The sequence below is a fragment of the Dipodomys ordii genome, unplaced genomic scaffold (genome assembly GCF_000151885.1).
Source record: "Dipodomys ordii isolate 6190 unplaced genomic scaffold, Dord_2.0 Scaffold113, whole genome shotgun sequence".
NCBI classification, from domain to species: Eukaryota; Metazoa; Chordata; class Mammalia; order Rodentia; family Heteromyidae; genus Dipodomys; species Dipodomys ordii.
Genome location: NW_012267329.1, coordinates 1,420,008 through 1,440,953, shown reverse-complemented (window position 1 = coordinate 1,440,953; position 20,946 = coordinate 1,420,008). Strand labels below are relative to the sequence as shown.

At 35.1% G+C, this 20,946-nt stretch overlaps 1 protein-coding gene across 2 annotated transcripts in view; it reads left to right on the top strand.

Annotated features, from left to right (window-relative positions):
• The window catches only part of Usp47 (ubiquitin specific peptidase 47), a 96,038-nt gene that overhangs the window by 37,849 nt on the left and 37,243 nt on the right, over positions 1–20,946 (top strand). For both annotated transcript variants that reach the window (XM_013028775.1, XM_013028774.1), the window contains 5 exons: positions 412–557; positions 1,284–1,363; positions 4,869–5,018; positions 19,351–19,446; positions 19,535–19,687. In XM_013028775.1, coding sequence (XP_012884229.1) covers positions 412–557; positions 1,284–1,363; positions 4,869–5,018; positions 19,351–19,446; positions 19,535–19,687 — 625 coding nt within the window. The remainder of the gene's footprint in view (positions 1–411; positions 558–1,283; positions 1,364–4,868; positions 5,019–19,350; positions 19,447–19,534; positions 19,688–20,946) is intronic.

Genomic DNA, 20,946 nt, shown 5'->3' with positions numbered 1-20,946 from the left:
CTCAGCTCTTCAGCTCAAGGCGAGCGCTCTACCACTTGAGCTACAGCGCCACTTCTGGTTTTCTGGTGGTTTATTGGAGATAGGAGTCTCACAGTCTCTCCTGCCCGGGCTGGCTTTGAACCACGATCCTCAGATCTCAGCCTCCTGAGTAGCTAGGATTACAGGCGTGAGCCACCAGCGCCCGGCTTCTATGATTACTTTTAAGTAAGGTTTGCCCATTCAAAACTGATACCCTCATACTTTCTCTTTTAAAGTCTAAAGTTTAGATTTTCATTAGACATTATTAGCTTCAGCTAATATGCAGGCTTTATGTTTGCAGAATTAAGATCTTAGATTATAATGATTTTGATATTAATGCTTTAATGAATCAAATTATTTTATAAATAATTTTTAAATATTTTGTTTTAATAGATGGGAATTTGAAGAATCTGAAGAAGATCCAGTGACTAGTATTCCATACCAACTTCAAAGGCTTTTTGTTTTGTTACAAACCAGCAAAAAGAGAGCAATTGAAACCACGGATGTTACAAGGAGCTTTGGATGGGATAGTAGTGAGGGTATAATTCTCTAATAATGATAAGTATTTCTAATATTCAGAGGAATTCTGGAAGATTAATGTTATACAAACACATTTTACATAATATTATCTTTATTGCTAATCTCATTGCTTTTTATTGGGATTTAAAAAAAACAATTGGAACTGATATTAGGGCTTGAACTGAGGCCTTCAGTTTTCCCTTGTCTATTTTTACTCAGAACTAGTATTCTACCACTTGAGCCACAGCTTGCTCCACTTACAGCTTTTTGGTGGTTAATAGGATATGAGTCTCACAGACTTTTCTGCCCAGGCTGGTTGCAAACCAATATCCGTAGATCTCAGCTTCCTGAGTAGTTAGGTTTACAGGAATGGACCTCTACACCTGGGTTTGTACTGGGATATTAATTAACTTAATTTTAGGTATTCTGCTCTAAGCTATAAATTTTTGATCAATTGAAATTTTCTTGTAAAAGTAAGTTTGGCTAAACTTTATAGCCCCCAAAGCTTATACTCTGGCTGGGGCATGACTCAAGTCATAGAGTGCCTGCCTAGCAAGCATGGTCCCTAAATTCAAAACTCAGTACTGCAATAATAGGAGGAAAAGAAAGCTTGTGCTCTTTTCACATAAATACTGAGATCTCTTTATTTTTTTTGTAGTTGTCTTTTTATGGCTAATATGTATTTTTGTGTTCTTAAAAAAAATACCATTATTTACTGTAGACCTTTCTGTGTTCCTGTTTTTCAGCTTGGCAACAGCATGATGTACAAGAACTGTGCCGAGTCATGTTTGATGCTTTGGAACAGAAATGGAAGCAAACAGAGCAGGTAATTCCTGTCTCTCAAATTGAAGGGACTGTTTTCTAATAAATGTTAGAAATAGCTCGGGCTTTTAGGATGTCACATAAGAATAACGACACCAACTTGAAAGGAACTCAGCAAGGGAAAGTTTACTTCTGCAGAAGGTGCCACACCATAAGCCAAAACTCTGGCAAGTGAACATAGAACAAACAGGTTTACTCCCTTTTTATCCCTAACCCAGGAGGCTCTGCCTCTGCTCAGATTGGTTGAGCTCACAGGTTCACAATCTGCAAAAGGATGTGGCCTAATTAACAAGATGTAACTAAAACTTCAGGAGCTTGTGACAGGCTGCCTTAATTAAAGTGCAGCAGAAAAGGAATGTAACTAGAATGTAATTAACAAGGGCCAACTCATTCAGAAAAACAATTCTCACAAGATTAACAGAAAGGAAGCAAACTTCTTTGATAGAAAAGACACTTTTCTCACATAAATTATTCATTACTTTAAAATGGTTTTAATATTAGAATAGTTAAAAACTTGGACATTAATTTTGCAGTTAAAGTATGGAATGGGTAATTGAAATTACTATTAAGCTGTTAACTGAGTCCTAAACATCTTTATTAAACCACCCTATACTTCAGTTTCCTCACCTTTAAAATAAGGAAGTTGGCCTGTATGAGCCAACTCTTCTTGGTTTAAAAGATCATGTAATTATTATTTCTGTGTATGTATATGTGATTTTGGAGGGATGACTTTTAAACAATATTTTCAGATATTTACAAAGTAAATTATAAGCTGAAGCATACATTTATATACTCAAAATAATACCTTCATTTAGAACAATGACAAGTAGTCATATACATTTGACATTTAATTAATTAATTAATTAATTTGACTTTAATTAATCTGCTCCTATTTTTATCCAGTAGAGGTAGGAATAAGAGAAGCATTAGAAATATTTGATTAGGGACTAAGGCTGATGATGGGGCTCAGTGTTGAAGAGGTTTTATATGGGTATAGTAATTGATATCACAAGACTAAAAGGAAAGTATATATGATAACATGGAAGACCTGCTTTCTGATTATAACTATTGCAATGGTTTGGACCAGAATTTTTCAAACAGTAGGTTGCACTGCATGCATGGGTTATAAAATGAGTTTAGTGAGTTTACACCAGCATTTTCAACAATTGGGTAGCATGGAAAAGATGTGAGACCATCACATAAATAAGAATATGGTATTGTTTTATTGAACTTGTAATGGATGTACTAAGTTGTCTTCTGATAGCGGTTTGGTATTAAACATTTAAAAACAGCTAGTTTGAAATAAGTTGAAAACATATAATCTCACATGACTGGGGCACGTGAATAAGGAAGATTTCAATAAAGAATAATGCATATTAGAGCCAGGCTCTGGTGGCTCATGCCTATAATCCTAGCTACTCAGGAAGCTGAGCTCTGAGGATTGCAGTGCAAAGCCAGCCCAGGCAAGAAACTCGGTGAGACTCTTACCTCCAGTAAATCACCTGAAAACTGGAAGTGGCACTGTAGCTCAAGTGGTAGTGCTAGCCTTGAGCTAAAGAGCTGAGGGACAGCACCCAGGCCCAGAATTCAAGCCCTATGACCAACCAAAAAAAAAAAAAAAAGTTATTAGAATAGACAGCAACCATGGATCCAATTTGAAGACTTACAGTTTCTGTGTATCTTTTTATTAGTTTATATTAGTTATATGGAGGTTTCATTGCTACTTTTCTACTCAAATATTCGAATCAATCTTACCTTCTCAATCACTCCCGTCACCTCCTTTCTGCTTTCCCAAAATAATTTCAGTAGGTCTTATTGTCCTTGGGTAGGTACTGAACCTATGCATTTTAAAAAATGCATATTTATGAGAGTAAAATGTGGTTTCCTTTCCCTCTGTCTTACTCTTACTTCCAAAATCATGAAAATAGTTTTAATGGAATCTCATTTAGTGATTCAGTTTTCTACTTAGTCCTATAGGAAGGACTTTGTTTCAGTAAGTTTATGTAGATGATAATAAGGACCTTTTCTTCAGCAGTCTGAACCTACCCTTTCTACTTACTTAAATCCCTTTCTGTTATTCAGCACTTTAATAAGATCAGCTGGGATATTCCTACTGAATTCCAAAATTTTGGTACAGAAATCTTTAGGCAAGCAATTCATATGGAGGTTCCTATTCATATGGACTTGGAAGCTAGCAGCCCCCATTGGCTTGTTTGGGAACAAATAAGCAGTGTCTTTCTTTAGGTGAGGGTATTTTGAGAGAGATGAATTTTTGTTGTTATTTTTGGTTGTAGGGCTTGAACTCAGGGCCTGGGTGATGTCTCTGGGCATTTTCCGCTCAAGGCTAGCACTCTACCATGTTGAGCCACAGCACTACTTCCAATTTTCTGCTGGTTAATTGGGGATAAGTCTCATGGTCTTTTCTGCCTGGGCTGGCTTTGAACCTTGATCCTCAGATCTCAGCCTCCTGAGTAGCTAGGGTTACTGATGTGAGCCCTGGGAGAGATGAATTTTAAGACATGTTTTGAATTTCTTCACTTTAAAAGAAATTACTACATATTTCTTCTTTCAGTTGTGTTTTATATATTACTGCAAGTTTAAAAGTTTTATTTGTATTTTGGGCTAGAAGATAAGATTTTATAACTTAGAATATGTTGAGAGTAGTGATAGGTATGTAAAAGCGGTAAAAATTTTTTTAGCTGTATAATTGCCATAGATAATTGTGTTTCTCATCTTAATGGAAAGAGATTATGAGACTTCAGTATATAGTAAATTGGTAACAGATTTCATCAAAAGTGATTTCATCAGTGGCTCATACCTGTTATCCTAGCTATTCAGGAAGTTGAGATCTGAGAATTGAAGTTCAAAGCTAACCTGGACAGAAAAGTTTATAGGATTCTATATTCATGTAACCAGCAAAAAATACTGGAGTAGGGGTTGGGAATGTGGTTTAGTGGTAGAGTGCTTGCCTAGCATGCATAAGGCCCTGGGTTTGATTCCTCAGCACCACATAAACAGAAAAAGCCAGAAATGGTGTTATGGCTCAAGTGGTAGAGCACTAGCCTTAAACAGGGAAAAAAAAAAAAGCTCAGGGACAGTGCCCATGCTCTGAGTTCAAGCCCCAGGACTGGCAAAAATAAATAAATTAATTAAAATAAAATAAAAACAAAAAATACTGGATTAGAGACATGGCTGAAGGAATAGAGAGCCAACTGTGAAGGAAAAACCTGAATAAAGAGCTCAAGGATTGTTCAAGCTCTGATACTAGCCCAAATTAAAAAACAAAGCCCAATTTTAATAGTTGGGTGCTATCGTGATATAGAGTGTTAAAGTAGATAAACTTTGCACATTGATCATTACATTATTGTTCATCTCATAGACTTTATCAGGTTCTCATTTTGTAAGTATAAACCTAACAATTTACTAGGATATTTCAATATGAATTACATTTATGCATATCTTAAAATTACTTTATGAAAAACAAAATTATAACATGTTCTTATTTTTAGGCTGATCTCATAAATGAACTGTATCAAGGCAAGCTAAAGGACTATGTGAGATGTCTGGAATGTGGATATGAGGGCTGGAGAATCGATACCTATCTTGATATACCATTGGTCATCCGACCTTACGGGTCCAGTCAAGCATTTGCTAGTGTGGTGTGTACCTTTAAGTTTACTGTTTGCATAACCTTAACTTATGTGATAGTATCATTCTAGATCTTGGGTTGTTGTTGCTAGTCATTCCTGAATTTATGCTAGCAGGATCCAGGAGATTTTTGACACCTCAGTGAGCCCTAATAGTTAACAAAAGCAGGAAACTGAATACAAATGGACTGCCTCATGGCTTAGTATTTTATTTTTTCTGATAAGTCATTAGATGATTTTACCTGTAAGCAGTCTGTTCTATAAATGTAAACATATGTGTACATGTATGTGCACATATGCTCATGTGCTTGGGCACTGTCCCTAAACTTTTGTGTACCAGGCTAGCACTCCACAGCTTCAAGCTCTTGAGTGTGTGTGTGTGTGTGTGAGATATTGATTGGAATCTTACTCAGGCTGGCTTCAAACTATATTCTCAGCCTCCTGTGTAACTAGGATCAGCCTCCTGTGTAACTAGGATTACAGATGTAAACCATTGGCACCCAGCTTAAATACTGCTTTCTTAGTAAATAATCCCTGTTATTTTTTAAATGACAGACATTTTTTGTGTTTTTTTGTTTTTGTTTTTTTAGAGAAGCATACCTATTCTAAGTATTTAACTTTAAAATATGTTGATGCTTGGTATGGTGATGCACACCTATAATCCCTGTACCCTCAAAGCTGAGGCCAGAGGACTGAGTTTTAGGCCAGCTTGGACTACATGGCAACACTTGTCTCAAAACAAAACAAAAATAAATTTCTCAAGAACAATTTGAAAACTCAAAACTATTATTACTTTAATTATTCCCATATTGAGTATCTAATTGGAGGTATTTGACTAGTGTTAGAAACATTTATTTGAATTTATTACATGCCAGGGGAAACTTTCAAAGCTAAATAAAGCATCTTTAAAAAATAGAATTTCATCATGTTGTTATTTTGGGTCATATTTATACTTAAGTTATGGTGGCTCTTAGCTAAAATTAGTTATCTTAAAGCTATACTATTTTTCTTCTAAAACAGTGCTACTAGTATAATTTAATCTTTTGCCCTAGAGAATAATTAGTTCCTTCAGCTCTTTTCTCCTGTTCTTTATGGCTGTCAGGAAATAATAAAACACTAAGGAGTTTTAGAATCAATTGTTGGGAATTTAAAAGGCCTTTCTTAGTTATTGTGACATCAGATCTTGTTTCCACCATAATTTTTCAATCTACTTTCTGAATATATTTGAAAAAAATATATTAATATTTATTAGTGCCCTTTGTGAACTGCCATTCTGGGTATAGTCAATTGTTCTTGGTTTGGGAATCTAATTTTATTTTTCACTACTTTGTTTTACTTACTTTTCAAATGCTATTTTGCTTAATTTTAGAAGTGTGAGGGAGAAATGACACACTGAAAAAATTAACATTTGCCTTTCTTTTTGTGTCAGTACTGGAGCTTGAACTCAAGGCAGTAGTCTCACTTAGTTTTTTTGCTCATAATTAGAACTCTACTTGATCCTCTGCCACTTGGGTCACACCTCTACTTCTAACTTTTTGTTGGTTATTTGGAGTTTCTTCACTGGGGCTGCCTTTAAACCTTGACCTTCAGCTCTCAACTTCCTGAGTAGTTAAGATGATAGGAATTAGCCTATAATAGCTGACATTTGTTTCTTAATGACTGTTTTTAAGCATTGATGTTTCTCTAGCAAAATATACTAGGGAAAACGTGGGTATCCTCAAATTATAAAGTGACTGACTTTTCTACCTAGTCTATGAAAGAGGATTAAAAAATATTTTATTTTATTGTAAAGATGATGTGTACAGAGGGGTTACAGTTACATAAGTAAGGTAATGAGAGAGAATTTTGATTTGTTTTGTTTTGATACTGGTACTGGGACTTGACCTCAAGACCTTGTACTCTGCTTTTTCACCCAGGGCTGAGCAGCAACTTCAGTGGAGATATTTTGTGAGTTGATTAGAAGTAGGCTTGCTTTGAAGCATAATCCTCAGATCTCAGCCTCCTGACCAGCTAGAATTACAGATGTGAGCCTGTAATTTAATTTATTGCCCAGTCTACTACAGTATTTTTAATGAAAGATGTTTTTACTTAATTTCGTTTTGTGTATGTTAATTGAATGTTGAGGAGGCTAGTTTCAGTCAAACTATTATATTGGGATCTTAATATAGTACCCAGATTATTCTTCATATCATTATTTACCTGCCGATTTGCTGTCATTTTCTCCAACATGTTATAAACAGAACAATGGACTAATTTAGTGGATACTTTTGGAGAATTAAATTCTCCAAAGGTAGTATTCTCCATTGTTATACAGGCAACTAGGGAAGCTGTGGGAGTTGGAAGTATAAAGTAGCATGTGAATAGGTTTATAACAGTATGTACTATCAGGGCTTGTAGATGGGAACTTAAAACTTCCTTATGTTCTGGAATTTCTTATGGGAAAATACAGCAGGTAAAAACTAAGAAGGCCAGGAGTCGATGGCTCATGCCAGTAATCCTAGCTACTCAGGAGGCTGAGATCTGAGAATCACTGTTCAAAGCCAGCCTGGGCAGGAAAGTCCATTGGACTCTTATCTCCAATAAACCACTCAGGAAACCCGGAAGTGGTGTTGTGGCTCTTGTGGTAGAACACTTGCCTTGAGCTAGAGTTCAAACCCTACAACTGACCAAAAAAAAACAAACGTAAGAAGGATGCTATTTTCAGTAATAACTTCAGAGGTAAGTAGTGACTTCCCACAATTTTCTGAATTCAAAACCTTTCTCACATACAAATCCTGGTTTCCATTGTGTATTTTGTTAATTTTAGTTTTAAAAAGAATTTGGTATAAATATGGATTGTAAAAATCTTAAAAAGAAGCATTATAAAATTGCTTTTTAAAATTTGGTCTTAATTTTAATCAGACTAAAATTTTATCTCATTTTCCAACCTTTATCGTGATATCTGGTGTTTTTGTTTTACTTGATACATACATACATACATATAATATACACATGAATATATTGATGACTATATATTTATTATATATTCTGTCTAGTGAGCCATAATATTATTGATACATTGATAGATTAACCTGTTAATTGTAGGCATGTATGAAATTCTGATAAAAATAGTATTTTTTATAAACTTTAATCAGAAATATAGAATGTTTTATCAACTGGGTTAGTTATAATTATTAAAACTGACATTGCTTATTTTCATTTTAGCTTCCCAAGAAGGTAGTAATATTTAAGGGCTCTTCCACTAGTGTACATCTTTCAAATTGAATTTTTCTCAACACTACTTTCTAACAAGATATAATAGATCTTCTTGAGGAATATTAGGTAAATTTAGGAAACCATGTTACTATAATACTCTCTCAGAAGATCACAGTCATGTTTTAAATGCTCCAGAGGTTTCAGGAGTAGTAAAATGTGTTTAAATGTCTTTAACTTAGCTTACATATGTGTGTGTGTATGTGTACATATATGAATACACACACACAAACATTGTAGAATATCTGTCAAGGGACATTAAGGCTCTGGTTTTGGTCCCAGTTCAGCCTTGGGGCTGCACTTGCAGCTTAGTCTCACTGCAGGTGTGGGATGGGGTTAGGGGAAGGCACTTCCCAGTTTTCCATCATTGTGTGTGTTCTTCTTCGTTCTTGTGATTCTCTCTTTGATCTTTTATGGTGAAGTGTGTGTTAGGACCCTAAATCTCTGATGAGAGAGAGCTAGGGTAATTCCCTGTTGCTTCACTGCCATATTCTTCTTCTCTTTGACATTAGGGTTTGAGGCTCTACATGAAATAATTTATGGACTATCTTTATTTTATTAAATTAACATGTTTCTGGGTTATTGAGGACACTACAGTATTTTGACTTCCTGTTGTCTAGATGTTTTATTAATCCTGAAAAATTAGTAAAATGGAGAATTAATGTATTATACTTTAAGAATATTTTTTTAATTTACTAGGTTATTAGAACCTTCTTTGATCAGAAATAGAACTGACTAAATAAAATGAATCTTTCTGGATTGTTTAATCAGAGTAAACTTGAACCTGCTTATTTTTAAGCACATTTTAATATCCATAATTATAAGAAGATCTAAGTATATTCTAATAATACATATAAATAGAAATACAGCTTTTTGTTTTGTTTTGCTCTCTGTCAGTCCTAAGGCTTGAATGCAAGGCCTGGGTGCTGACTCTGGGATATTTTGTTCTACTATTTGAGTTACAGCTCCCTTTCTGTCTTTTGGTGGTTGACTGGAAATAAGCTGGCCTTTGAATATGTTCCTCAGATCTCAGCCTTCTCAGTAACTAGTTTATTATATTTCAATTAGAACCAGAGTTTTCAAGTTTAAAAAGTAGCTCTTAAGTTTATTTCTTTGTGTGTGGATGGGGAGGCATGCTAGACTCTGGCTTGAACTCAGAGCTTCTTGCTCTTCCTTGGCTTTGTCTGCTCCTGGATGTAGCTGTAGCACTTAGATAACACCTCCAATCCAACATTTTGCCAGTTAATTGGAGGCATAGTTTTGGACTTCTCTACCCAGGCTGGCTTTGAACTTCTTGTCTTGGCCTTCTGAGTAGCTAGAATGAGAAGCATTAGTCATTGGCACTCTATTTCTTATGAGATTCCTCATCAGAAACTGTTAGATTTAGAAGGATGTAATATACCTTTTCAAGTGTTAAAAGGAAAGAACTTATTAACCAGAATCCCTTTATCCAGTGGAAAATGTTCTTTAGGCATGAGGAAAATTGGGCACTAAGTTGAGAACTAAGAGTTTGTCACTAGCAAAACTGTCCTTTCAAAACAGAATGGAAATTTTTAGGAGAAAGCATCTTGGGATATCAGAAAGGAAGATCAAGGTAAGAAATGCTGAATATATAAGATAAGTTTTCTTATCTGTCCTAAATTATGTTTGATGGTTGAACCAAAATTATAATACTGTTTCAGATGATTCTCAATGTATGCTGAAGAAATATATTTAAGACAGTTATGGGAGAGAGGTTTCTGTACTTTAAAACAATAATACCAGTAGGCTGTACAAGAGTAAAACAACTACTGAAAAAGAGAACTACTTTTTAAAAAAAGTATAAATCAAAATAGAATTTTGATTTAGTAACCTGTAAGAGGAAACACAGGAAAACAAATGATAACCAGAAAAAAAATTTAAAAAGTAACATAGAAGACTTCTAAATAAACCAACTTCCAAATAAACCAACTTAAAAGCTTAAAAAACACAAATTAGTAATGAGCTATCTACAAAACACTTCATGTATGTTAGCATAAGCTGGTTGAAAAGGATGAATAGTGATATATTATGCAGAAATAAAGCCAGGTGTGGTAATGCATACCTGTAATCCCAGCACTCAGGCAGCAGAAGCAAGAGGATCACAGGTTGGAGGCCACATTGAGCTGTAATAGCAAAGTCTTGTCTCACTGGTATGACTTATACCTGTAAACCTAGCCACTCAGGAGATAGAGATTCAGAAGATTAAGGTTTGAAGTGAGCCTGGGCAGAAAAGTTCATCTCTAAAACAACCAGCAGAAAACCAGGCTAGAGTATAGTTCATATGATAGAGTACCAGCCAAGAAGCAAGCTGAGTTAACAAGGCTCTGAGTTCAAACCTGAGTACCACACACAAAATAAATCATTTCTTAATCAGGCGCCAGAGGAGAAGGCTGAGATCTGAGGGTCACAGTCCGAAGCCAGCCTGGGCAGAGAAGTCCTTGAGATTCTTCTTCTTTTTCTTCTTCTTCTTCTTATATTTTTTATTGTAAAGATAAATGGATTCATATCTCCAATAAACTACCGAGAAAAATCCAGAAGTAGTGCTGTGGCTCAAGTGGTAGAGCACTAGCCTTGAGCACAAAGATGCTTAGAGACATTACTCAGGCCCTGAGTTCAAGCCCTAGGACTAGCACCCACCCATCCCCCCCCAAAAAAAAAAATCCTTACTGAAAGAAAAAAGACTTAAGGGGATAATTTTTTTTTTACTAGAAACAGAAAAAATTGTATAAAAAGATGGATTTATCAGGACAACAATATGAAATATTTATGTACAAAATAACAGCTGCAAGTATGTGGAGGAAAATTTGTCAGAAATAAAAAGCGAAATTTATGGCTATAGTTGAAATCTTGAATACACTCTTTACCAATTGACAGGTAGAATAATTTTTTAAAATAGAAAGGTTATAGAATTTATCAGTACCAACATCCAACAGAATCTAGTTGACATTTACAAAATACTCCAATAAGAGCAGAGTATACATTCAAGTGTCTATGAAATATCGACAAGCTATTCTTGGGCCACAAAACAAACCTCAGCAAATTTAAAAGGAAATCCTAGTATATGATTTCCAGCCACCATGGAAACCTATATAGACATTGGTAACAGAATGAATACAGGAAAATCACCAAACTCTTGGAAAATTAACAGTATACTTTTATCACCATGTATTAAAGCAAAAGCCAAGGGAAATTTAATAAATACTTTTAATTAAATGTAAATAAAATTGTGCCAAATTTGTTTGGAATGAAAACTTAGAATGGCATTTTAGAAAGGGAGAGTTTCAAGTCAATAATCTCACCTGAAAAAAGAAGGAAAAGAAGCCCAAAATAGTGGAAGAAATGCTATAATTTTTCAAAAGGAGCAGAAATCAGTTAAATTTAAACTGGGAAAACAGTAGAAATAGAACTGCATTTTTAAAAAAAATGCAACTTAAAAAAATTTTTTTTGTTCTGTGTGTGTCAGTCCTGAGGCTTGATCTTGGGGCCTAGGCACTGTCCCTGAGCTTCCTTTGTTCAAGGCTAGTACTCTACCACTTGAGCCACATTCCCAACCTATAGAGCAAGACTAACAGAAAAAACAAAAACCGAACAAACAACTTTTTCCAGTGCCAGGATTGAAAAAAAAAAATCACAGATCTTACACGTGAAAAGAATAACAAGGGAGCTAGGCATCAATGGTTCACGCCTGTAATTCTAGCTGCTTAGGAGACTGAGTTCTGAGGATCTTGGTTCAGAGCCAGCCAGGGCAGGAATATCCATGAGAGTCTTATCTCCAGTTAACTACCAAAAAGTCCATGGTTCAAGTGGTAGAATGCTATACTTAAGCAAAAAAGCTCAGGGACAGCACCCAGGTACTGAGTTCAAGCCCCAGAACACACTCTCTCTCTCTCTCTCTCTCTCTCCCACACATGCATATACACATATATCAAGGAATATCATGAATGAATGCACACATAAATTTGTTACCTCTCATAAAATGAATTCATTCCCTGAAAAGCGCAAACTGTAACTCAGTGAATACAAGTTGCACAATTTGAATAGCCCTTTGTAACTATTGATTAAACTAGTTAAGTTCATAATTAAAAATCTCTAAAAAGAAATCTGAAAGAAAAATGGCTAGGCGTAAATCCAACAAGGTACTTGATCAAATGTGCTTGAAAGAATATGGAGATGTACCAATTGGTTGGAAGATTCAACATAATGATGTCAGTTCTTTTCAAAAGTCACATAGTTTCTTTCTTGGTTGTTTTGTTTGAGTCTAGATTTTATTATGTAGACAAGCAAGACCTTGAACTCAACTCTTATTATCACTGCTTCCCAAATGCCAGCACTTGGTAGTGTACCATGCTTAGCAAAATTACATCATCATAATGTATTGCTTAAATATAAGTTTTAAGGACAATATAATTTTTAAGGACATATAGAAGCTTGTTCTGTAATTTGTGTAAGAAGATGATTGAACTAGAACAGTTAAAATGATTGAAACAAAATAAAGTTGAGGATTCAATGTATCCATATTGGAAGTGAATACTGCGTATCAATATAAAGACTTTTTATACAGTTGTAGTAGTGAAGACTGTAGTGAATAGGCAGAGTAATCATTAAGAAAATAGATTAATAGAAACAAACAGAAAACCCAGAAATCCATACCAATATGCCTGCTTTTTGTTTTTTTTTTTCTTTGTTTTTGTACTAGTCCTGGGGCTTGAACTCGGGGCCTGAGCATGGTCCCTGAACTTATTTTGTTCATGGTAGTGCTTTACCACTTAAGCCACAGCTCTACTTCCAGCTTTTTGGTAGTTTATTGGAAATAAGAGTCTCATGGACTTCGCTGTCTACAACCTTTCTATTTTGAACTGCAGTCCTCAGATCTTAGGCTCCTAAGTAGCTAGAATTACAGACATGAGCCACCAGTGCCCAGCTCCTTAACTGATTTTTGACAGACACAAAAGTAATTCAATAGAGAAAGGACACCATATTCAAGAAATGCTCCATTTGGAAGAACTGAACATACATTTGATATCAAATGTTTGATATCAAATCAAATGAATCTTGATTTGAGCCTCAACCTCACAGAATGAATTCACAATTCATCATTGTCTTGGATATAAAATTTTAGGGAAAACATGAGAAAAATCTTAAAATGTGGTTCTAAGTAGAGTCCTTAAGTTTCATACAAAAGTATTATTCACATGTTGGACTTCACTGCATTTAAAAGCATTTTTCCTCTGAAAATCTAGGTGAAGGTATTTTCATACCATTTATCTAACAAAGGAGGCATATCTAGATCTATAGCTAAAACCAATTTAAAAAAATATTAATCTGGGTTAGATAATTGGCAAAAGAACAATATCATTAAAGATGATATGCATATGCCACATCAATTTTGTTTAATATTCACAATCTTTAGCTATTAGGAAAATGCAAGCCATATGAAAGATGGCTCTCTATTTACTAGAATGGCTAAAATAAAAATGACAGCATGAAAAGTGGAGAAAATGGAACGAATTCTCGTCACTCATATTCTTCTGGAAACATGAAATGTTTTAGACAGTCTTTTAAAAATTTAAATGATCAATTCCAGCAATTTTACTCCTAATTTTTATCCAAAAGGAATGAAAACCTATATATGAATGTTGGTCTCATCTTTATTTTTAATGTTCAAAAACTGATATTAATCTACATTTGCTTTAGTGAGTAAATGGTTTAACAAACTACAGTATGTAGAAACAAAATACTAAGAAATTATTAATATACAGTAATTTGAGTCAATAGGCAAGGAATTATGCTAAATGAAAAAAGTTAATCCCAAAAGAATTCTGTCTTATTTATGTAACTTTTTTTTATATGACAACATTGTAGAACTGTAGTGCAGACATACTGGATTTGGTAGAGATCAAGGAAAAATGGAAAGGCGGGGCTCCAACTGTAAAAGGAACAAATGAAGTGTCCTTGCATAGGAATTTATCAATTTTTTATTGATAAATTTGTAAAGATAATGTACTCACATACTTGGACAAATGAGGGCACTAACAAGAAAGAGAACCATTAAGGCCAAACTGAAAATGTGCTCTTGAACATAACAGTGCTGTACACAGCACAGTACCAGGAGTTAGGGATCATACTTTCATACCAATGTAAAAAAGAACATTGAACAATTCAGTAAGGGGCCCCTAAAATAGGAAAAATAACAGATAATAACTGCAATGTGTACACTGAATTAAATATTCTTTCTTGGTCTTTTTTCTTTTGCCAATAACACTATGTAAGAGACTTAAGTAGGTTAGAAAGAGGAGAGGTTTAGTTTATTCGCCCCCTCCAGTGCAAGGTTGAGAGGCTGCATGTGGTGATAGCATTGCTAGCAGTGTCCTGGGTTGATAACAGGTATCTCGTAAGTATATATGCCTGGCTCTTACAAATCCATAATTATCCTGTCATGTGAACTCCACCTGATGACCCTATCTAATTCTAATCCCCTCCTGGAGTCTGAATTTGTAAAGATCATAAACAGTAAAGCTTCTATTCTAATCCCTCACAATGAGGATTAAAGTCTAACCTTAGTTTTACAGAGAGCAAACTATTCAAGCTAGCAATTCTTAAAAGAACAAAACAAAACCTGATATCCAAAATTTGAGAGAAATGAGTCAAAAATAGAAAATATTGCAACAAGAATTCACCAATCTCAGTAAAGAAAATATCTCAGAAAGGAAGAGTTAATTATAAAATACTAAAAAATAGAATGAAAATTTGAGAGGCACCAAGTGAAAATAAGATAAAAAAAATTTCAGAAAATTATTGAAAACTGCAGAGGAGCATCAATATTATTGGAGTGCATGAAGAGGGGAAAATATTTAACAAAACTAATGGTTAAATTAATCTAGGATAACTTTCTGGGATCTAAGGGAAATGTTAAGACTACTTTTTGAAGGAAAAGTTACCAAGAACAACGAAATCTGAGACATTTTAGCAAGTTACTGAAATCTATAAATTAGTCTATCATAGCACTTCTGAAGGGCAAACCATAGCAACAGAGTAGCAGTTTTAAGAAACTCAAGAAAAGAAAGTACCAGCAGGACTTTGATATACAGGAAAAGTTTTCTTCAGTTAAGATGACAAAAAAATAAAATTTGCACATTCAGGAACTTATTGCATACTGTATTCATGAGCCCTTGAGTTTATTAGCAGATGAGCTTAAACCAAAGGACTGTTAGTACTGAATGTATTAAACTGAAAAATTGCCAACTAAATATGACCAGAGTAGGAACATTGGTAAAATAGAATTACATGTTATACATCATTAGAACTTTAGAAATGAGGAGATAGGTGTTAGATAAATTGGCAGCTCTCAAGGGAGTTTGGTTCGCAGAAAAAGGGGTGGTCAGGAAATTCTAATATTCCTCACTCAAAAACCCCATCCGAGGCATGTTAGGTAAATTAAATTAGCAACTAAGGAAAGAGAGTAGCACATGGTATTCAGGCAAGGGAAAAGTTTATTTACAGGCTGCCTCTGGTCAAGTTGGAAGCCCAGGCAGCAGGTCAAGACTTATCAAGGCCAGGGGGAAGAAGGTGTGGCCACACAGGATTTGGATGTGACCGCTGGGGTGGTGGCAGTGGGGGTTGGGGGGGGGGATGACTGCCTCCAAGTTACCTAGGTGATACAGGCACTAGGCGGAGACTTTGTTTATGAGGAGTCTGCTCCACCTTCCCAGGGTGGACCTTACAATAGGGGAGAGAAAGCAAGAGTAGAATAAGATCACATACTGCTTTAGGGGGAGAAAAACAGTTCATAAAATTTGCAGATCAGACACTAAAGCTTAAGAGTAAAGGAGGAAAAGAGATTAAAAAGGATTAAATGTACTAACAAAAAGTATAAATCTTAACTACTAGAACAAAATCGCTAAATATTACCAAGTTGCTAAATACCAAAGAAACTTTAAAAAAAAAGTGAAGAAACATGGTAGATAGACACACAGATTATATAGTAATGACTAATAGAAAATTAAACATCAGTCACATAAAATATGAATGGCTTACCTTACCTAATTGAAGAGATTTTCCATGTTGACTCATAAAACTCATTAAAAGTTGCTTTAGAAAAACATGTTAGTGAATGCTAAAATCAAGGGTAGAAAATTTGATAAGGCGCAGGATTTTTGCTTTAACTCCTAAATATCTTCTTACAGATTGCTTATGGGCTGCTGGGAGAAAATAAGAACTCTAGCATAGAAAAACTAAACAATACATTGACAGGCTAAGTTCCTATGGATGAAGTGAAGGATCTCATGGCCTCTGACTTAATACTATTAGCAGGGAAAATTATTTGTGTAGCATTCTAGCAAAAAAAAAAAAAGTATAATGATCCTGAAAATGAAGAACATCAGACAGAAGTGCAGGATACTTTACAAAATAGCTGGTCTCTGTTCTTCAGAAGTGTATCATTGTCATGAAAGGTTTTGGAACTGTTGCAGATGACAGAAATCTTATAGAGACAGGCAACCAAATGCAATCTGTATGAGATTCTGTATTAGATGGGGGGAAAATAACAACAAAAGGGATTAGTGAAGACCTAGAATGTGAACTGATAAAAGTACATTAAAATTCCTTCAGTTTGATCGCTAAACTTTTATGTTAAAAAAAAAGGTTGTGCTGAAGTACTGAAAGTATTGTATCATGAACATACAAAGGGTTTAGGAAAAAAAAAGCACATAATTCCAGGATCAAGGTAAATAAGCAAAGGTAGCAAATATTAAAGGAAAAAAGGGTTTTTTTGGGGGGGGAGGGTCGATTGTTGGGCTTGAACTCAGGGCCTGAGTGCTGTCCCTGAGCTCTACTCAGTACTCTACCACTTTGAGTCACAGTGCCACTTCTGGTTTTCTGGTGGTAAGAGTCTCAGAGACTTTCCTGCCTAGACTGGCTTCAAACTGTGATCCTCCGATCTCAGCCTCCAGAATAGCTTGAATTACAGGCATGAGTCACTGGCACCCAGCTCTTCTTAGTTTTTAAAAAAGATATTCTTAGTTATGGACTAATTGAAAGGTAGAGACCAAAATACCTTAGTGTGTAGTAAAGTACAATTTAAGTTACTGAATTTTCTCACTATCTCTAGCCCATCTTTTAGGTACTGTTTTACTGATTCAAATTCCTTCTATTTAGAAAGCTTAGCAAATTTGGCAACAGTCTTTCAAAAGCCTTTTTCTCGAGGCTGTGAGGGTGGCTCAGTGGTAGAGCACTTGCCTTGCATGCATGAGGCCCTGGGTTTGATTCCTCAGTACCACATAAGCAAAAAGAAAAAAAGCCAGAAGTGGTAGAGCACTCGCCTTGAGCTGAAGAACTGAGGGACAGCGCTCAGGCCCAGAGTTCAAGCCCCACGACCGACAAAAAAAAAAAGTAAAAAAAAAAAAGGCATTCGCATTATCCTGCCCATGCAATGGTAACCCCTCTGTACAGTATGTTCACAAATTAAATTAAATTAAATTTAAAAAAAAAGGCATTATGTAAACACAAAACAGAGAAAAAGGCTTTTTTTATTATTATTATTATTGTTTTGGGCCTGTCGTGGGGCCTGAACTCTGGGCCTGGGTGCTGTCCCTCATCTCTTCAGCTCAAGGCTAGCGTTCTACCGCTTGAACCACAGCGACACTTCCAGTTTTCTAGTGGTTTATTGGAGATAAGAGTCTCAGGGACTTTCCTGCATGGACTGGCTTTTGAACCATGATCCTCAGATCTCAGCCTCCTGAGTAGCTAGGATTACAGGCGTGGGCCACCGGCGCCCAGCTTTTCTTTTTTTTACTCTTAAAAATATGCATTAGAGAGAAGATAAAAATTTTGTGTGCCTTTCTTATGATGTTCAGTAAAGTACTCTCTGTCATGTGAAACAACCCTGTTAACCTCCTCCCCACTTCTTAATGCCTCTTCATGTTATGAGAACAAAATAGGAAATGGAATAAATGTCTTTGGATATCTGCTGATGTTTTTATCTTGTTCCAAATAATATGTGGAAAAAGTCTTGCCAACTGTTTTGCAACCAAGTCCATTATGCCTAATAAATCTTTTCTTATCTTTTGAAGAAGAATTTGTCCTATGTAAACAGATGGAAATACTTTGTCTTAATGATTACATTTTTTCTTTATATGTGGTAAATATAACCGGTAGTACTGTTTAGATCATGTGTGAGGAAAAGAATGACTATCGGATGAAATTTGAGATTGTGCATCCTCTCCTAGTGTATTGCAGTAACCATTTTTTCAGTGTTTTATGAAAGGCCAGTGATTAAGAGCTAATTTTATATTTACTGATTTTTAGTATTTTTATGCTGCATTTCTTGCTTTTGTCTTAAGGCTGTGTATAGAGGAGAAAAATCACATGGTTCTATGAAGTAAACAATCCAGTAGCTTATAGTCATATCTCATATGCAGTGATATTACACAATGGTTTTCAGTCTTAATTTGACCTGACTGTAGTAATTAAGGATACTTACATGAGTGTGTGTGTTTGTGTGTGTGTGTGTGTGTGTGTGTGTGTGTGTGTTGGAGATAATTCTCAGACTTTCCTGCCTCAGATGGCTTTGAACCACAATCCTTAAATCTTAGCCTCCTAAGTAGCTAGGATTACAAGTATGGGCCACCAGCAGCCAGTGATTTTTGTAATTTTTAATCATTGTGAATTCTTCAGAAATTAATGATACTATTGTACAATTTCAAAAAGCCTTTTGTAAAGATTGACATGATGGATATAACTGCATTTCTCTAAGAAGTATGGAATTACTTTTCAGTGTAGGGAACCAAAATTTTTTTTCTAATTTTTTTTTTTTAGCCAAACCACAATGTACAGTCATTAAAAATTAGGTAGAAATGAATGTGATGTACAGTATTAAGCAAGGCAACATTCATGTAGAATGAAACTAAGCTTTTAATTTTTGAAATAATATTGCACTGTTGATATTTTAATTTTATTGATATATTTCAAGGTCCTAATTTTCCAACCATTTTGCTCATGGCTGTTTGGTAATTCTAGTGTTGTTTTTTTTTTTTTTAGCATTTGGTCACTGACAGTTAATTCTTATTTTAACTAGGAAGAAGCATTACATGCATTTATTCAGCCAGAGATTCTAGATGGCCCAAATCAGTATTTTTGTGAACGGTGTAAGAAAAAGTGTGATGCTCGAAAGGTAAGTATTATGTAAGATTAATATTTTATTACCTAAGATATTATTCAATATTCAAAAGAATCCACCCTATGCATTTTGTTTCTTTTAGGGCCTTCGGTTTTTGCATTTTCCTTATCTACTTACCTTACAGTTGAAAAGATTTGATTTTGATTATACAACCATGCACAGGATTAAGTTGAATGATCGAATGACATTTCCTGAGGAGCTAGATATGAGTACATTTATTGATGTTGAAGATGAGGTAAATATTACATTTTTCTTGTTATAAAATATTTTTATTACCCAATTTAATCAGATTGATGCCATTTGGAAGCTTTTCCTTTTCTTTCGTATTTTCTAATGGTGAGTTCTGTTAAAAAATAAAAACCCTTAACCTTTGGGAAAGCTTTACTTGACTTGACCACCATAGATTACATCTCAAATATTCTTCTTTAGTCAAACTTATCATAATACTCTTTCAAAAGATAAATATAGATTCTCTCCTCTGGAATTCTTTCTTGAATTTGAGTGGTAATCTTCTTTCATAATTTTAGTTGAAACAAGTCTACCTATGGGTTGCACTTGTTTTTTTGTTACATACTAAACATGGAACAAAAAGAATGAATGAACACCAAATTAAGTAGCATGGACCTAATTTCTTCTATTTATTTATGTACCTTTTTCAAGGATTAAAGTATTTGGGTTATTCACACTAAGTCTTACTAGCTTTTAAGTAAAAAGACAATATGAGATGCTTGGCTCTTTTTATTTTTTAGTTAGATTTTATTTTAATTTGGAACTTTAAAATGTTTCAATGTGGGACTTTGTTTTTTTCAGTTTTTTTATTGTAAAGATACTGTACAGGGGTTACAGTTATGAGTAAGGTAATGAGTACATTTCCTCTTGAACATTGTTAACCCCTCCTATGTCCCCCCCCCAGCCATCCCTTCCCTCCCCACCTCCCCAGCTCATCCTCCCCACCCCCCATGAAGTTGTTTTTTAACATAGTGTCTTATACAACTTATTGTTACAATGGGTCAGCCTATATCCTTGTTTCAGCATTTTGTTATTTCCCTTCCCCTCCCCAAATTAGAAAAATGTATATAAGTTGTAGGGCACCGGAATCAAATATAGTGCAAACTGGTTATACCATGGGGGAAGAACATATGAAAGAAACAAGAAATCACATAGCACATTATAAGTACATTAAAAACAATATCAACAAAGGTAAAACCTCTGTGTCTCTGTCTTGGAGTTCATTTCACTTAGCACCATCTTATATGGTCATAAGTGCATAGCTTTTGACCTTTTCTTCTTCTTCTTTTTTTTTTTTGGGTCCGGTTGTGGGGCCTGATCTCTGGGCCTGGGCACTGTCCCTCAGCTCTTCAGCTCTAGGCTAGCACTCTACCACTTGAGCCACAGCACCACTTCCGGCTTTTTTTCTTTTTGCTTATGTGGTGCTGAGGAATCAAACCCAGGGCCTCATGCATGCAAGGCAAGCGCTCTACCACTGAGCCACCT